The 16,482-nt window shown below is 37.0% G+C and overlaps 1 protein-coding gene across 2 annotated transcripts; it reads left to right on the forward strand.

The window, feature by feature from the left end:
- Positions 1-998: 998 nt before the first annotated feature.
- Positions 999-2,936, forward strand: LOC108992158 (E3 ubiquitin-protein ligase RING1-like). 2 transcript variants are annotated; one of them, XM_035686793.1, is made up of 2 exons: positions 999-2,322; positions 2,758-2,925. In XM_035686793.1, the coding sequence occupies exon 1, from the start codon at positions 1,271-1,273 to the stop codon at positions 2,291-2,293; it is 1,023 nt and encodes a 340-aa protein (XP_035542686.1). In that variant the 5' UTR covers positions 999-1,270; the 3' UTR covers positions 2,294-2,322; positions 2,758-2,925. The 2 variants fall into 2 exon arrangements, with proteins under 2 accessions (XP_035542686.1, XP_035542685.1); XM_035686792.1 differs by having other exon boundaries at positions 1,000-2,322; positions 2,872-2,936.
- The last annotated feature ends 13,546 nt before the right edge of the window (positions 2,937-16,482 follow it).

Below are 16,482 nucleotides of genomic sequence, written 5' to 3' on the forward strand. Positions count from 1 at the left end.
GACCATTGATCTCCTGACATAAGGTATGAAGAGACTCGACAATGATTACTCGCAGACTAAAGTCTAGTTAGGGAGTCACGTCGCATTAATGATGCCATTCCTTAGACTCTACGCTGCATTAATTGTGTCATCCCTAGAGCCACGCCGCATTAAAGGATTTAACAACAGTGGAAATGACATGAGTCCTCTAAGGCAGGGTACGAGATGTTTATCCCAGAAACCTCATATAAAAGCCGACCCCAGGTACGAAGAAGACTCTCTATGCTCTTGCACTTTCGCACAAATTACTAAAGAGATATACTGACTTAAGCATCAGAGATACCCTGACCTCCCATCGGCTTCCCTTTTCTCTGTTTTCTTGAGTGTGCAAGATAAAGGCTCTGGCCCGAGTTGTTGGAATCCGGCCTAAAGGTTTATGAAACATGACGTTAACACTCAAGATTAATAAAATTGAACAATCATGTAGCGTGATTTTAAAGAGTAATATTACACACAAATTTAGCACTTGCAAATTTTATACAGATCCTTTGAAACAAAGTGAAACCTATCATGAAACAATGAAATTCTATATAAAGTTTCTATTTTTTTTTTCCAAGGACCTGCGCACCCTAAATTTATAAATCTTTTTACAATTTCATTACAAAAACTTGTCCACAATTTAATAATGTTTAAGTGTGAAAAAAAGAATTACAAAGCTCTTTGGACGTGGTTGCATGGGATATTCATCACGATTCACAAAATGTTGGCATTTTCACATTTTTATATATATGTACATACATTTATATATATCGATCTGATATGATTTTATATAATACATTAGCTCTACTTTATAATAAAAATAATTTTATAATATAACGTATCACTTGTAAATTTACTTTCTCGCCCAAGCATTTGTCGTATATAATATATGTATTATGCAATCTCTTCCTTCCTTACAAGCTAAGCTAGTCGTTACCTTTCTCTCCCAATTCAACCCACAGCAAACCTCTTTAATTTGTATCAAATCTCACTCATCCTTTCCTTCCGTAGAACGAAACAGTACGCCACTGCAAATACTCCAAATCCTTACACAGAAAGAATTGCTTTCTCCAACCCAACAAAGCCATTCTTTGCTCCTTTCTCATGTCCGTCTTCCTTATTGCATGCCTTCACCGACTTGATTAATTTGTTGATATAAACCCATTAATTATTTTCAGAATCAAACGCTCACCCTGAAAGCAAAAATCCGAACCCAATCGAACATTTAAGTTCACGACGTCTGATCATAATCATGTCGTTGAGCCCTCCTCGTTTGCGAAACATGAATCGCACCCGGAGGACCTTCCAGCTTTACTGGTGCTACCTGTGCCACCGGGCAGTCAGTATTTCGAGCACGAACTCGTCGGAGATCATTTGCCCACGTTGTTCCGGGCAGTTCGTCTGTGAGTTTGACTCAGCCGGGCCAAGGCACGTCGTAGATTTCAGAGGAGGTTACAATCCCTCCCCCGAAAACCGTCTTCTGGAGGCTCTCGCTCTCCTGCTTCACCCACCCATCAGGTTCTTCAGTGATGTCTTGCTGTATAACCAAGAAACTGAATTTCGAGGCCGTCCCTCGTTTTCGCCGCATTTCGAGATGGGAGATCGCCGGGACCCAGAAGCTGAAACTAGAGCCAGGCCACGTACAAGGCTGCGGCATCGAAGTCTTGACGGAAGAGAGAACCCGAACCTGCGGGAACCTCGTATTCAAGAATGGCCTCGTACTCGGTTTGTTCGTAGACCTTCGGATCCTTCCGACCGTTTCGCACCCATTCTACAGCCGGAAATTCCAATTCCAGTGACTTCCGGAGTTGATCCTACAAATTTCTTTCTCGGGCCAGGGCTAAACGAATTGATCGAGCAAATAAGTCAAAATGATCGGTCGGGGCCCCCTCCGGCACTTGATTCTACAATCAACGCAATACCAACCGTGAAAATCATGGCGAACCACTTGGCCAGTGAGTGCTCGCACTGCCCTGTGTGCATGGACGAGTTCGAGGTCGGTGGGGAAGCAAGAGAACTGCCCTGCAAACATATTTACCACTCGGATTGTATTGTTCCTTGGCTGCGGCTTCACAATTCTTGCCCCGTTTGCCGGCACGAGGTGCAGACGCCGCCATGTGTAGACAATATAGAACGAGACATTACATTCACCGAATCTGAGGATTCTCATGGGGGAGGATGGGGCAGGAGACGCCGGAGCTCGAGGCGGAATCAAGATGCCCCTAATTTCTATCCCTTCCGTTTTAGATTCGGACGAGATGATAATTCTACATAGAGATGAAACTGTTGCTACTTCTCGCAAAGGTGATCGTTAACTTCTTATTCCTTTATTCTGTATGCAGACATTGGCATGCTTGGAGACCAAAAAACTAGATCAACGCCATATCTGTGAATACAGAAAAATTAAGCTTCTTTTCTTACTGTTTGGTTTCTGAGCTCTCTGTATTATTACAATTTGATAACTGAATATCTTGTGGGCGCTGCATGGCTTCTCCATGAACACTGCAATTAATTAAAGCTTTAATTTTAAAAGAACATTTTAGAACATAAACTCAAATCCCAAAGACCCAGTCGGATATTAACAAGTACTAGAAGACTAGTACTCCATTGAATCTGGAACAAGCTAGATTAGTACTTGATATAAACTGCGCGCATGCACCAGGGATGGTAAAGCGTACTGTCCAATATCTTTTGCACTGGATTAATCTTTCTGCCTTTCTTTCGTTTTTTCCCCAGCAGTTAATTCATGGTGGAGTTCTTGCCCTATATATTCTTTGGCACTTGATTGTTGCTGCATGCTTATGCTGGAAACAACTCATATGATCCACTTTATTGTTCGACTGTTTTCTCTAGGAATGTACGTGCGTTTCTAAGCAGGAATAATGAAGGGGGCGGGGCGCATCTGGGGAAGAGTGAAAGACAATATATATATATATATATATATATATAGATAGTGAATCAGTGATGTATCATTCGGTTAGTGAATAATTAGCCCTTCCATTCTTAATCTGATCATGTTTTAGGTACCCTGGCCTATACCGTCAACTTTATGCTTAATTAATTGTAAATTATGAGGAGTGGTTGTCCAATTTTCAGCTCACTTAATGAATGTTCTTTGTAAATGCTATTAATCCAGTTGATCACAATCCTAGCATAAATAAACATTGCTTGTTATAGACTCGAAATTGTTACAAGCATCCTTCCTTATTGGCAGATAAATTAAACTTGATATAGAATATTAGATTTATGAACTTTATAACAATAAGAATAATAAAATTTTACAATCTAGCGCAGTATATTAAGAGTATATTAAGGGTTTATTTGATAACACAACTGAAATAAATGCGAAGAGTTTGTACAGTACTTTAAAACTATATAAAAAATTACTCTTAAATATCTAAAGATTCAAAGACCCATCATCAATCAGATTCGTACATGTTTATTCATTACATGATCGAAGTTCCTTTAGAATTTACGAAACCTTGTCAACCAGAAAAGCTTCCCCTTTTAGTTAGAGAGTTGTATGAAATGCTGTCAAATTTAATTAGTTGCGCTAACCAATTAATTAGTATGACTTCTCTGTTCCGCACGAGGTGTAAGCTGGTTTCTGTCGATCATAGTGCATGCTAGCTGCATGCTTTCAAATATTTCGAAAACCACGTACCTCTGCGATTAAATAAGTTAAGCTTGTTCGTTGGCTTGTCAATTTCAATGAAATGGGTACTGGTAAATCAATTACCATTATTTCTCCGGAATATTGCCAGTTTCTAGTGCTGTACATTGTCTGTATATACGACTAATCTACGTTCTGTGTACATAATATATATTGGGGAAGCTGTCACTACAACAAAATTTGGTTTTTGAGATAATTTTATTTGGAACGGAATGAAAATCGTCCCAAAAAATGAGATGTACGGACGAAATTTAGAGTTCGTTCTAAAAAAGACTAAAACATGTTGACCGGGTATATGTAAGGACAATAAATTTCGTCCTTAATAAAATAATAGTTCGAACATGGTAAAGAAATTGGTAGGTTAAGCGCGGAAAATTAATTTTCCATTGTAACATACCACTTTATATACCGTTCGAACGTGTAGATCATCAATGTTCGAACGTGGATAACAGCGTTCGAATAGTTATTTTTCGTTCGAATGGTATATGCGTTGTTCATACGCTAATATTAATTTTAATTAAATAATATATAATAGAAATCAACAATTAATTTATAAAAAAAAGATTTAATTCATAATTAATTAAATTTACCAAACATCAAATATTTTCCATAACAAAAACAAAAGAAAATATAAATTAAATATACAAAATACTAAGATCCTAACTCTCTACACACATCATCGACTGAAGCTAGGTGTGTCTCTACCTATGTCAGTCGAGTACAGATCGTGACCTAAGTCTCAGACACGAGATCATCTCTATAAGTAATTCAGAAATGGTAGCAGTAATCTCTGTACGTAAGTCGTAGAAGGCAGTTTGGATCTCCGTATGTATTGCAGCGACCATCTTTGAAATCTGTGCGCGAATCTCTGCATACACTATATCAGCAATTTGGTCAGGAGTAACAGTGCGTGATGCGTTGGGCTGTGTGGATGTCTTACCAGGAGATAATCCATGATTTGTCGAGTTTGCATCTCTGGCCTGAGTATCGACCGACTCATTCCTAGGAGCACGATGACGAAGTCTCGAGTGCCCAGTGCTCCATGACAGGTGGAGGAGTTGATCGGTCAAATCAGCTCCCGGATACGCTTAGCAATATCTGGCAAGACCCTAACCTGTAATAGAAATCGCATGATGAGGATCCTAAAAGGCAAAATATATGTAGTAATGTAGGAAGCCTCTGATCGAATCCTATTGAATATATAGCCCACTAGGTCGATAGACACCGTACGAGTGATGCATATCATAAACTTCGCCTGATCAATGCCAACCGTTGTCTTGTGCTACCGATGATCAATATTGTCAACAACGATCAAGTTCATAATCTTGAAGAAAAAAGATAAATCAATTGTCTGACCTCATGATTCGAGAGGCCATCGATCTCAACTCTATCAGAGCCCTCGTCGTCAATCGTCTCCCCATCAACTATAGACTCCCTGGCCACCACTTTTGGATATGTAGTCTGCAAACGTTGGATGCCGATGAAATCAGCAAGTTTGTCTGCTAAAAATATAAATGATGCTTCCCGTACAGTGATTGTATATGCATCATCAACATCTTGATTGGAGCCACCGAACTCTCTATAAAACTCAGTGACGATGTCGATGTATGACATGAGGTGGAACGACTCATCCCAGTGGTCTAGAATCGGTGTCCATCCGTGCTCCACGAAGACGGACGCCAAGGAACGCCCCTCCCAGAGAAGATCTTGAAAGTCAAAGATCTTTACCTGACGCTCCAATAACACCGTTCGGCCTATAAATATATCGCCACTAGTACTAGAGGAAGTTTTCAACCTTGCTCTGCTACGCTTCCTTCCCATAGAAGACATTTTCAACCTGAAATTTAAATAACAAAATTAAGAAAATTAGTTATAATATATCAAATATAAAACAGTGACAAAATTATATAATAACTAAAATTATTTAAAATTATTTACTCTTAAGCGTTCGATCGAATTATAAGGCATTCGAACACCACAATGCAATTTAAATTAACCGTTCGCACAATGTTACATATGTTCGAATGGAAACAATAATGTTTATATGCTGCATCACATACTGATCGCAATGGAGAGTGGACTCATCTCGATGCTCGTGAAATGTAAGTATTATAATATATTTTAATTAAACATATTTGAGTATTTGTGATGATGTTAATTCTTTATGTTGTGTATAGGATAAAATGGTTGCCCTACATGCTAAATCTATGTCAGATCAAAATTTCTCAACAAGTGATAAATTTTTACACAAGTTCTAGATCAACGTTCAAGATATTTGAGAGGTTTGGGTCGCTATGTAAAGCCTTCTAACTCTTTCTTAACGTCGAGTACCTCTATAGCTTTAGATAATGCGAATTCCATGATCGAAGAATTGACTGCAAGACAACATAAGTTAGAGGCTCAATTGGCGAAATAAGCAGACATGAAGATGCGCATGAAATAACAAGAAGAACAACAAGAAGAGTTCAGGAGAGAGATGAAATTCCAAATGCAGATGCTTATGCAACAGTTCAGGCTTCCAAGTAACTGATTTTCGTGTTTTGCATAGGTTTTGAGATTTAATTATAAAGTTCTGTACGGATGATATTATTAGTATTTTATTTATTTAGTTCAGATTTATAACTAGTTTTATTTGTACTAAACAATTTGTAATGTATTTTTTTAAATATTATTTAATTATGCCTATTTTGTTTTAAATTTTTGGTTAAAATAAAACATTAACTGTTCAAACGTCCATGAAACCTTTGAACATGGATACATCGGAAACAACTATTAGAACATTCCATGATACCATTCAAACGGTTGTTAATTGGAAAATTACTCGATCCTTTCATTATACGTCCGAACATCTTACTCAATCTGTAAAAATATAATTTCCGTTCGATCATCAATTTGTTTGTTCGAATGTTCCTAATGTCTATTTGGTCGAATGGACTAGTATTGATCGACCACCCATGTATGATACATTCAAACATACTTGTTAATGTCGTGTTTCATAGCCTGAGTAGTATCGCGATAACCAAGCCCACACCACCTACAACTAAAAGGGAGAAAAGGCTTCGGTGATGTCCGGGGTCACTCCGATGCCAAAGTCACTGAATAATCATCTACTGACCAAAAAAGCTTAGAAGATTAAAGAGAATCGTAAATGGTTTTCAGAGAGAGCCCTCCCATAGAAGGGATGGCTGTTATTTTATACCTGATTCAGAATCCACAGCCAAGGGAGATCGTGGCGTGTTAGGTCGTACCTAAGTCAGACCAGCTACCACTCATCCCCTGCTGTAACAGTGTGTCAGTTCGCGGCTTTGGCGGTAGAGGGAGATCGTGGCATGTTAGGCCTTGCTTGGTCAGACCTGTTGCCACCTTTCTGCCAGGGTTGGGTTTAAGGTTGAGGCCTAGCCGTCTTGCGTACTCTGGTGGCATGCCATTGCGTGCCAGACCTTTTGACACATGGATTGAATGCGACGTGCCTTGAGTCTGACGATGCCATGATGGGGCACATCCAACAGTCCGCGTATAGTAGGGTGTCTTGCACGGTCCCATACAATGGGGCTCGATAGGTTGCCGAGTCCTAAGACGCTCTCCTTGGTGTATCCGAGCTCGGTGCCGAAAGGCCTTCCAGGGTAGGTTTGCGGTTATGGGCTCGGCACACAGTCCTCTGGCCTGGGCTCTCAGCCCACGACAGGGTCTCGTCTAAGGGCTTAGGGTTCCGTAACTTGACCTCCTTGGGCCTGGGCCCCTCTGGGATGGGCCCCTCCCTCACAATACTTATATGTTTGAATGTTTTTTGTTGGAGTTCGAACTCCTTTCTGGGACGAAATTCAGCTGTCCCAGAAAAAAATGGTCGTTCGAATGTGTTCTAAAGGTCCAGCAAATGTTTGTCCCAAAAGATATTTTTTAGGACACTGATATTGGGACGACTGAAATTCGTCCCAGAAAGGAGAGTGGAAGTTTGAAAAAGTTGAATTGTTTATTGTATTTTGTGTGGAAATTTGAAAAATTGTAATGATTAGATGAGATATGATTTGTGTAACCAAACAAGGCCTAATCTAAAAGTTCAAAACCCATCATCGATAAGAATCGTACAAGGATATTTCCACCTCAGGGTTTATTGATTACATACATAATTGAAGTTAATTTGGATTTTACAATACCTTATATAATGCACCAAAAAAGTCTTATTTAGTTAGAGAGTGGTATAAAATGCTGTAAAAAAAAAAGGGAATTTACCTGCACGAACCAATTAGTATGACTTCTCGATCTGTTTTGCAGGCCTTCAATCGTAAAAAAAAAAAAAGCATGATTATCATCGCAATTAATTTTTAGCGTCGCTTACGAATCAACACAAGATGGTCGGTACTACTGCATCTCAAAAAGCTTTTCGCGTCCAAATGAAATATCATCGCAAAAAAGTATTCATTTGTGGCGAAATTGATTGCTGCTAATGGAGGAACGGAGCAATGCAAAAGACATTCCAAACGGTAAGAAAAAATCCTATTTACGGCGATGATACATATCGCCACAAATAGTCTCAAATGTTGTCACAAAAAAGTATAACTGAAAATTATGTTCTGCTGTGAATGTTGCAAAAATTTTGGTTGCAAATACTTATTTGCGGCGATATTTTTTACGCAAATAAGTATTTGCGACAAAAAGTAGTTCCAACTAACAAATATCGCCGCATATAGTATGTTACAAAATAAAAAAATAGTATTGAAACAATATACCTAAAAACAATGTGCATCTTACATTATATTACGATCCATAAAACAAGTACACAAAGTACTTGCTTTATATTCTAAGTAATTACATAATATTACAATTTATAAAGTAATTACATTGTATTACAATCCATAAATTGACAATTACAATATATTCTAAGTGTGCAACTTTAGACTTCTCAATGCATGAAAATCTGTAAGCATGTATTATCAAGTCGAATATACTTGTAGAAATCTCTGTGGGAGGGTTTCTGCAAAAATATTTGATGTCACCCTCAATTGGTTTTAAAACAAAAATTCTAAAGATATAAGGGCAAATGAAATGGGGAAGACAAAAAGCATGTACTTGAAATATTCATCTAAACTCAAGAAGCATAAAACACTTTGATAGCATAAATATGTATCCATGGCAAAAGACTAATAAGCTTCATACACACCCACAACTAATTATACAACCCAAAGCCAAATATCACTTTAATATTTATTACCAATTCATATCATTCCATTCCATCCTTCCAAATACCCAACTCAAATTATAAGACATACTAACATATTTACTACCCATATAAATCAATCCACCCAACCTTTACAAACACTTTAACCAACTTACAAGCCTCTTGGTAATACATACATATTTCCAATTGCAACTCAACATAAACACATATACTCCATAACAAGTTTCCAATCACCACCTCAATTCTTCATAGTTTATTGAAACCTACACATTTCATGCATAAAATCTGTCCGTATCATTTATACATCTACACAACACAATCACAAAGCTTTATAAGCTTTATATGCACCAATAGCAATCCCAACACTTCACAAACTTTTGATCCAACCCATTGCTTCACACATTAAACATTCACTTCTTCTCAATTATCACAATCGATACATTCACTTCTTCTCATTGGTTCTTTACTTAAACTTCCTCCACTTAGAGTAGTCCTTGTCCAAATAATCTGCATCAACTCTTTACTTCGTATACTTCTTCAAGACCTTCCTAATTGTACAAACTTACACGTCTAGCTATTCATAATATCCATTTCATTTCGCTTTTGCAAGTCATCGTTCGATTCTTGAAGCATAACCCTTTTCATAAATCCTAAGCCTAGACTATGAACCTAAAAGCCTAACTTCATTTCTAACTAATAAAGGAAGCTCCTATGCTTTATTTTAATCTCCAATCATTACTCACAAGCCTACAACTTAATCCCACTTCACCATAAAACCTAACTACAATCACAATACCATTCCTCAAACAATAGCCTTGCCCCATACATAATCAAATCCAACACCAACTCAAATTCTTATTCACTTCCTTACCTATAAACATATGAAAAAAATCCAAAACAAGTGTACATGTACAGCCAACCAAAACACTAAATAACATGGCTTTCCTAGTTCCATCTATACACGAGACATACAAGGTATACAAAACTTTCTAATACATCCAATCAATCGCATTACGTATTTACCCTATCCTTTTTATCACCTAAAATCAACAAACAATCCATTTAAGGCACTAATTTGTTTTAACAAGCTTCATCCATACTCAATACATTTAATATATACAAATCTGTCCAAATGCATACCATCCACTCACTTGCAATCCAAACCAACACACCTAATACATGAAATCTATTCATACCATTTATACACCAACACCACACATTCACAAAACTTACAAGTTTTATACACATACCACATTCAATACAAGCTTCTTTATTCCACCCAATACATCATTCTTTATAATTTATCATACTTGTGAAGCCCCCAACATCTACTTGGAATGGAACAGAGACTTAGAGCATTGAGACATGTAACATAAGGTTATATACCCCCGTTCGTGATAGTTAATATGCAATGCATCCTAGTATGTAACTAGCAGTATGCAATAATCGTAGCGGATAGAAGGGTGAAAACAGAACTTAAGCCAGAATAACTAAAACATCCCAATGCATTACTGATCATCATAAGTTCAAAGCCAAATCGTAGCATAGCTTAATACAACTAAATATTAAAGTCTATAAAGTTAAATTAATCGCTTCATGCGTTCTAGAGCATGAAGGACTAGGGCTATAAACATGATGATCAAATCTAGTCTCCTCTCGAGGTCAGGCTCTACCTCAATCAGTAGGATCCAGTGCTCCATTTAATCCATCCTCCTTGTATCCTGACACAACTTCTATCATTTCAAGGGGAATGATAGTGGGTCCACAAGGGGTGACATTTATTGAAATCTCAGTAAGTTAACAACCAACTTGCACAAAGATAAATTATGTATGAATAATGATAAATATGAAATGCAGAAAAATGTGTGTGTGTATCCCATTCAGATTCCTTAACATTTTTAGAAAAACAGAGACACATATTTTTGTTCAAAAAATATTTTTACTTTAATCTTCAAAAGATAATGCTTTCATCATAAAATTTTATCATTTTTAGCAATTCATAAATTAATCATAACGTGTGATATTGTCACAGTTCCCCATGTGCACTGTGAATACCTGCCAGTGACTGTAGTACAACTCACGTTGAAACTACGTTGTCTGCAGACTCGTTCTCAATGCATTGGTAATATAACATAACATCATAACATGAACACCCACCAGCATTAGCTGTCATAACATATTGATTTCGCTCCGGAGTTCTTTAAATAGAACCCATTCGAAGCCCGTTGACTGTTCTTTGTTAACCCAGGGGTTACCACTCCATTCTTAAACACTTTAGAGTGGACAAAAGAGTTTTACTAGGCTAATTCCCCATCCTAGCCTTTGTGGTCATGAAATTTTCATGCTAAGTTAAAAAATATGTTCCATGACATGTGCATATATAGCAAGTTTTTTATGTGAAATGGCATTTATAGATGCAATATGCTAAAATGGTAGAAATATCACATGTCATGTAAATATACACTCAATGTATCATATAATATGATATTTTATACTCAATGTAATAATTGAAACATAAATGAGGCATTTATCAATAAATCATAAATAATCTGTCAAGGTGTAAGTTAGAGGCCAACTTATAAACTTCCGGAGCAATTGAAAAAATGTCGTAGCAGCTGAAATTAAGTGCGTACTAAGTTAGGATTAATACTTCTTTGGTTGAGATTCAAAATCAAAAGCTTCAAAAATGGATATTTACAAAAATACCCCTAGACTCTAAAAAATTGTCTTTAAGCCCTAAATTCCCTAAATTTTCACTAATTGCAAACGAACTCCAAATTTAATCAAAATTCATGGGCTTCATATTTCTGACATTCTAAAACCATCTATGCCTTTGGATTTTCATAAATCAAACTGGAACTTTCCCAAAAAGTCCCAACCCGTGGCATGCACTCTAGTTGATTTTGCAACTATTGATCCCTATAAATGCATGCATATGAGATTTTCTTTAATAAAAAATGAGCACTAACATCTTTAATGACATATTGAAGGTTAATTCTTGGATAATTAAGTTCATCCCAATACTTAATCATGGCTAAGATATCCTTAATCTCCAATTTATCCAAAACCGATTTATATTTGATGATCAAAATAAGATAGATTCAAAACCTATTATGGCATGCTTCTAACCACAATTTAAACCTTCCATAATCATGTTAAGACAATGATAAATCATATCAATTCATGCTTAAGACATGCCAAAGCTAAATTCTCACTTAAAAATCATTTAATCATTCAAACCATCTCTTAATTGACTTGGTTTTGAACTAAGCATGATAACCTTATCAAAACTCAACCAAATTTTATACCTATACTTGTAAACAAAACTTGAAATGCTAAGTAAGATCAAAAGCAAGAAAACTTACAAATTTCGTGGCCTTCCAAGCACTCAAGACAGCCTTGCATAAGAACACTTAATAACTCACTTGGTTTCACTCTTTTGATCTTTAAGTGGGAGAAGTGCTCTCAAGGCTCAAGAGAAATCTTGGATTTGAGGTGTGGAGGAAATGAGGGGTGAGGGGGCCTTTTATAGGCAGCCAAAGGGAGGAGACGTTGGCCTTGGTCCAAGGTGATGTGTGGAAGGTGGTGTAAGAAGCTGAATTTTTCAGATTTGCACTCCATCACTTGTGTCATCTTGTGTAGGCCAAAACAATGCTCTAAACTACCATGATTTCACTTCTATAGTTGCTACATTACTCCTATGGGGGCTGGTGAAGTCTTGGTGCAAAAGAAAGAGATGGAAAGTCAACAAAACCAACCATGGGACTGACGGGTTCAAAGTGATTTGCTTTGAATAATTTTGCTCATTGTCTTGACTCATCCTTTTGACTCATCATCATTGCTAATTTGTGTGGGTGCAAGGTCACTTCTTGAAGACTTTTTCTGGTAGTAGAAAGTGGAGGGTTAGCTGCCAAGTGATCATGAAGATGCAGTTCGAAAAAAGATGATGCAATGGAGGGTGGTTGCTGAAATTTCAGATTGTCTTCATCAGTTTGTGTCCTCTTGTGCAGGGGGAATTAATGGCCTGAAACCACCATGATTTATTCCTTATTTTGGCTAAAAGGGTCCTACAGTGGTGGCTAGGTCGTGGGGCATGGTTTAGTTGACAAAAAGTCAAGTAATCCACCTATGCTAACCGGCGGGTTCAAGTGCTTTCTACTTGGCATATTTGAGCTTATGTTTTTGGATGGTTTTGGGTGGGAAAATCTAAGTCAAATTTCTCATGATGGTCATGGGGCCCCTTGGAGATTAGGTGGTGAAGGAGGTGGCATGGGGTGGTGGCTCAACCAAGGCAGATGGTTGGTTAAATCTCAACCCAACCGGTTCCCACTCAAACTAGACTAAGGTGCAATCGGTTTGGCTTATTGGTTTGGTTTGTGAAACCAATTTTATCCAAGACTTATTCTGGGTTTGAAGGGGTCTCATGAGGTGTCTAAGGACCATATTAACCTTGAAGAAATGACACAGAATTATTTGGCCTAAGGGCAAAACAGTCAATGCACTCCAAGGGGATACACATGAGCCGATTGATACAAGTTTGGGATTTGATATGTCATTTTCCTTAATGACACGTGGGGAGGTTTATCTAGGGTATTAGTAAGGTCTAAGTATGATGAAATGAAATAATAAATCAAGAAAATTTTAGATTAAAAGGTTAATAAAAGATTAAGATGAAATTTAAGCCTAAAAAAATGACTTAAAGTTCATTAACCTCAAGTATAATGGTTAATGGTCTTAGCCAACTTTCAAAACTTAATTTAGGTACTTAGGATATGATTTGGGATTAAGGAAACCAATGATATGGTGTATTGGATTTTCAAGTTGAATAGTGAAATAAACTCAAACATGGCTTTGGGCCTTGTGGGGTTAAAAGGGTCAAGTGTGTGGGTTTATGGCTTAAGGGCTCTTAGGCTAGGCCCACGAATGCTCTAAGGTCCTAAAAGACTCACTAAATTCACTAATGAGCTTGCTTTTTTAATCATTAACTTAACGGTACTAAGTGTCAAAATTAAGGCTAACCTCACTATCAACCTTAATGTAAGTAATAACCCAAAATTAAAAGCCTAATCTAGAACGCTCAAGAGTTGATATAATGGTTAATTAAGTGGGGTGTTACAATACTGAAGACATGAAATATACAAAATTTGTCCAATTAAAAACTGACAACATTATCCTGCTTTTAAAACTTCACTACAACTCCATTTAATCCCAGCATTTCAAGACTCGCCATCTCAATCCAAACTTCATACAATAACACCAAGCATCTCAATACCAAGCATTTATGTAGAATAGTACAAAGTCAAGCATAATTATGTAATTACAAACCATTTCTATGCTCAAACATCCAATACTAGTGTAACCAAGGAATAAATATTAAATCTGTCAATTACATAACTATAATACAAATATGAAAATACTCTTGAAACCCATAAACATACTATTACTAACTCCATAGTCCACTTAAACTCAACATACAACAAACCAACACAATTGTAATCACATAGATTCAAAATCTCAACCATGGCCTCCCTTGATTCATGAAATTCAACACCACAACACAACTACACACTTAATCCCATCACTTCACACATTTCACAACCACATCACAACTTCACATTAGTCCCTAGCACTTTAGACTACACACAGTCACATCACAACCCAAACGCAACTTCACATTTAATACCATCACTTCAAGATAATCCGAGATACCCAAACATCATACATTCATAGCCAACATCTCAATATAATCAATTAGGTAGCATTTTCCAAAAACAAGAATAATCATCCAATTACAACCCATTTCTATTCTCGATAATCAACTACAAATGAAATTAAATATTAAACTTTAAAATCTATCCATGTCTTGCACCTCATGGTCCTCATGTAATTCAAATCCATAAACCATTGCATTCAAGCAAAATCAAGCCAACTCTTCAACTAAATTAATATACACACATTACTTAAACCCATCATCCATTTATACCCTATAAACAACAAACAATACAATTACATGGCTCCCCAATATCCCAACCTTCACAAACACTTTTCTCAATCAATAAGCGTATTAACAATGAATACACAACACATATTCAATTAATCATCCATTTAAACTCAATATACAACAAACCCAAATAATCACACATACTCCATAACAAGTTTCCCATCACCACATCAATTCTCATAGTTTATTGAAACCTACACATTCAATATATATTATATTCATATCATTGATACACCAATCGCAATTGAAATAATAAAACTTTATAGTTTAAAACACACCAGTCACTAATTATACAAACCCAAACTAAAATAACACTTGTCACAGTACACCAAAATAACATGGCTCATCCCCACACTTCACGTGACATCTAACCACATAATAATTGCACAATGATCCCCATCACTTCACACCTTCACATAACCCAATCACAAACCAACACATACTATATATACATTAAATTTATCCATATATTCAAACAAAACACCATTTAATCAAGTAAGCTTATTAATCTAGGAGCAAAGGAAATAAGGGTTATACCAAATTAGGGGCTGAGCTTCACGGCTACTGTGACAGTGGGCTAGGTGTTTTTTTTTGACGTGAGGTGGTGGATGTTTGCAAGGCAATCCCATGGTTGTCAGTTGGTGGCTATCTTAGGTCTAGGCGGTGCTTGGTGGCTTTTGGCGTGAGTGGCTACCTGATATGCTAGAAATTGAGAGGGAGAAGGAAGATCGGGAGGGAACCCAAGAGGGAGAATGGCATTGGGGCTGGGCTCCAGTGTGGGGCCTATTTTCGTGGATGGTGAGGGTAGTGGTGCATCGTGGACAGTGGCTGGCAGTTATGAGGGAGAGATCGAAGGGTATCGGGGCTGGGAGAGGAAGAAACTCCAAGGGTGGACGTGAGAGAGCTTCTCGCACGGTTGAGAGGAAATCGACACAGGTGGCTGGGCTTGTGACGGCGCACAACGACAAGGAGGGGGAGAAAATGGATAAATAGAGAGAGTAGAGTTGGGGTTGGGGCGCACGACACTGGATCAAGAGAGAAGAAGGGCTAGTCAGCCTGTGAGGTATGGTGGCTCGCTCGTTGTGCGGCTTCGTTAATGCCATTCACGGTAGCTGGAGGTAGGATGTAAAAGGAAATTGAAAAATCGGTTGAACCGGACTAGACCGAACTGGAAGATTCGGTTCAGTTTCTAAGTAGTGCAGTTTGGTATTGGTTCTCAAGAATCAAAGTCGGTCCTGAACCTGTGCGATACCGATTTTCATATTTTGAACGGTTTAAACAGAACCGGACCGGAATATATATTTATAATTTTTTATATTATGTTATATATTATATGCTAAATTGCTAATTAATATAATATGGAATTCTAATCTTATTATTCAAGTCTATTAATATTATAACATAAAATTAATATAACATATGATATAACATAAAATTAATCTTATAATTTTTAATACAACATTTGATGTAACATATAAATTTTAGTCTTAAACATAAACATTAATATTAAGTTATTAATATAAACTTACTTTATATATATATAAGGATAAATACATTTTTAGCATAATAAATTATTATATATATTCTTTTTATAAATACATTTTTACCCATTTG

Source organism: Juglans regia, chromosome 16 (genome assembly GCF_001411555.2).
Source record: "Juglans regia cultivar Chandler chromosome 16, Walnut 2.0, whole genome shotgun sequence".
Lineage (NCBI taxonomy): Eukaryota > Viridiplantae > Streptophyta > Magnoliopsida > Fagales > Juglandaceae > Juglans > Juglans regia.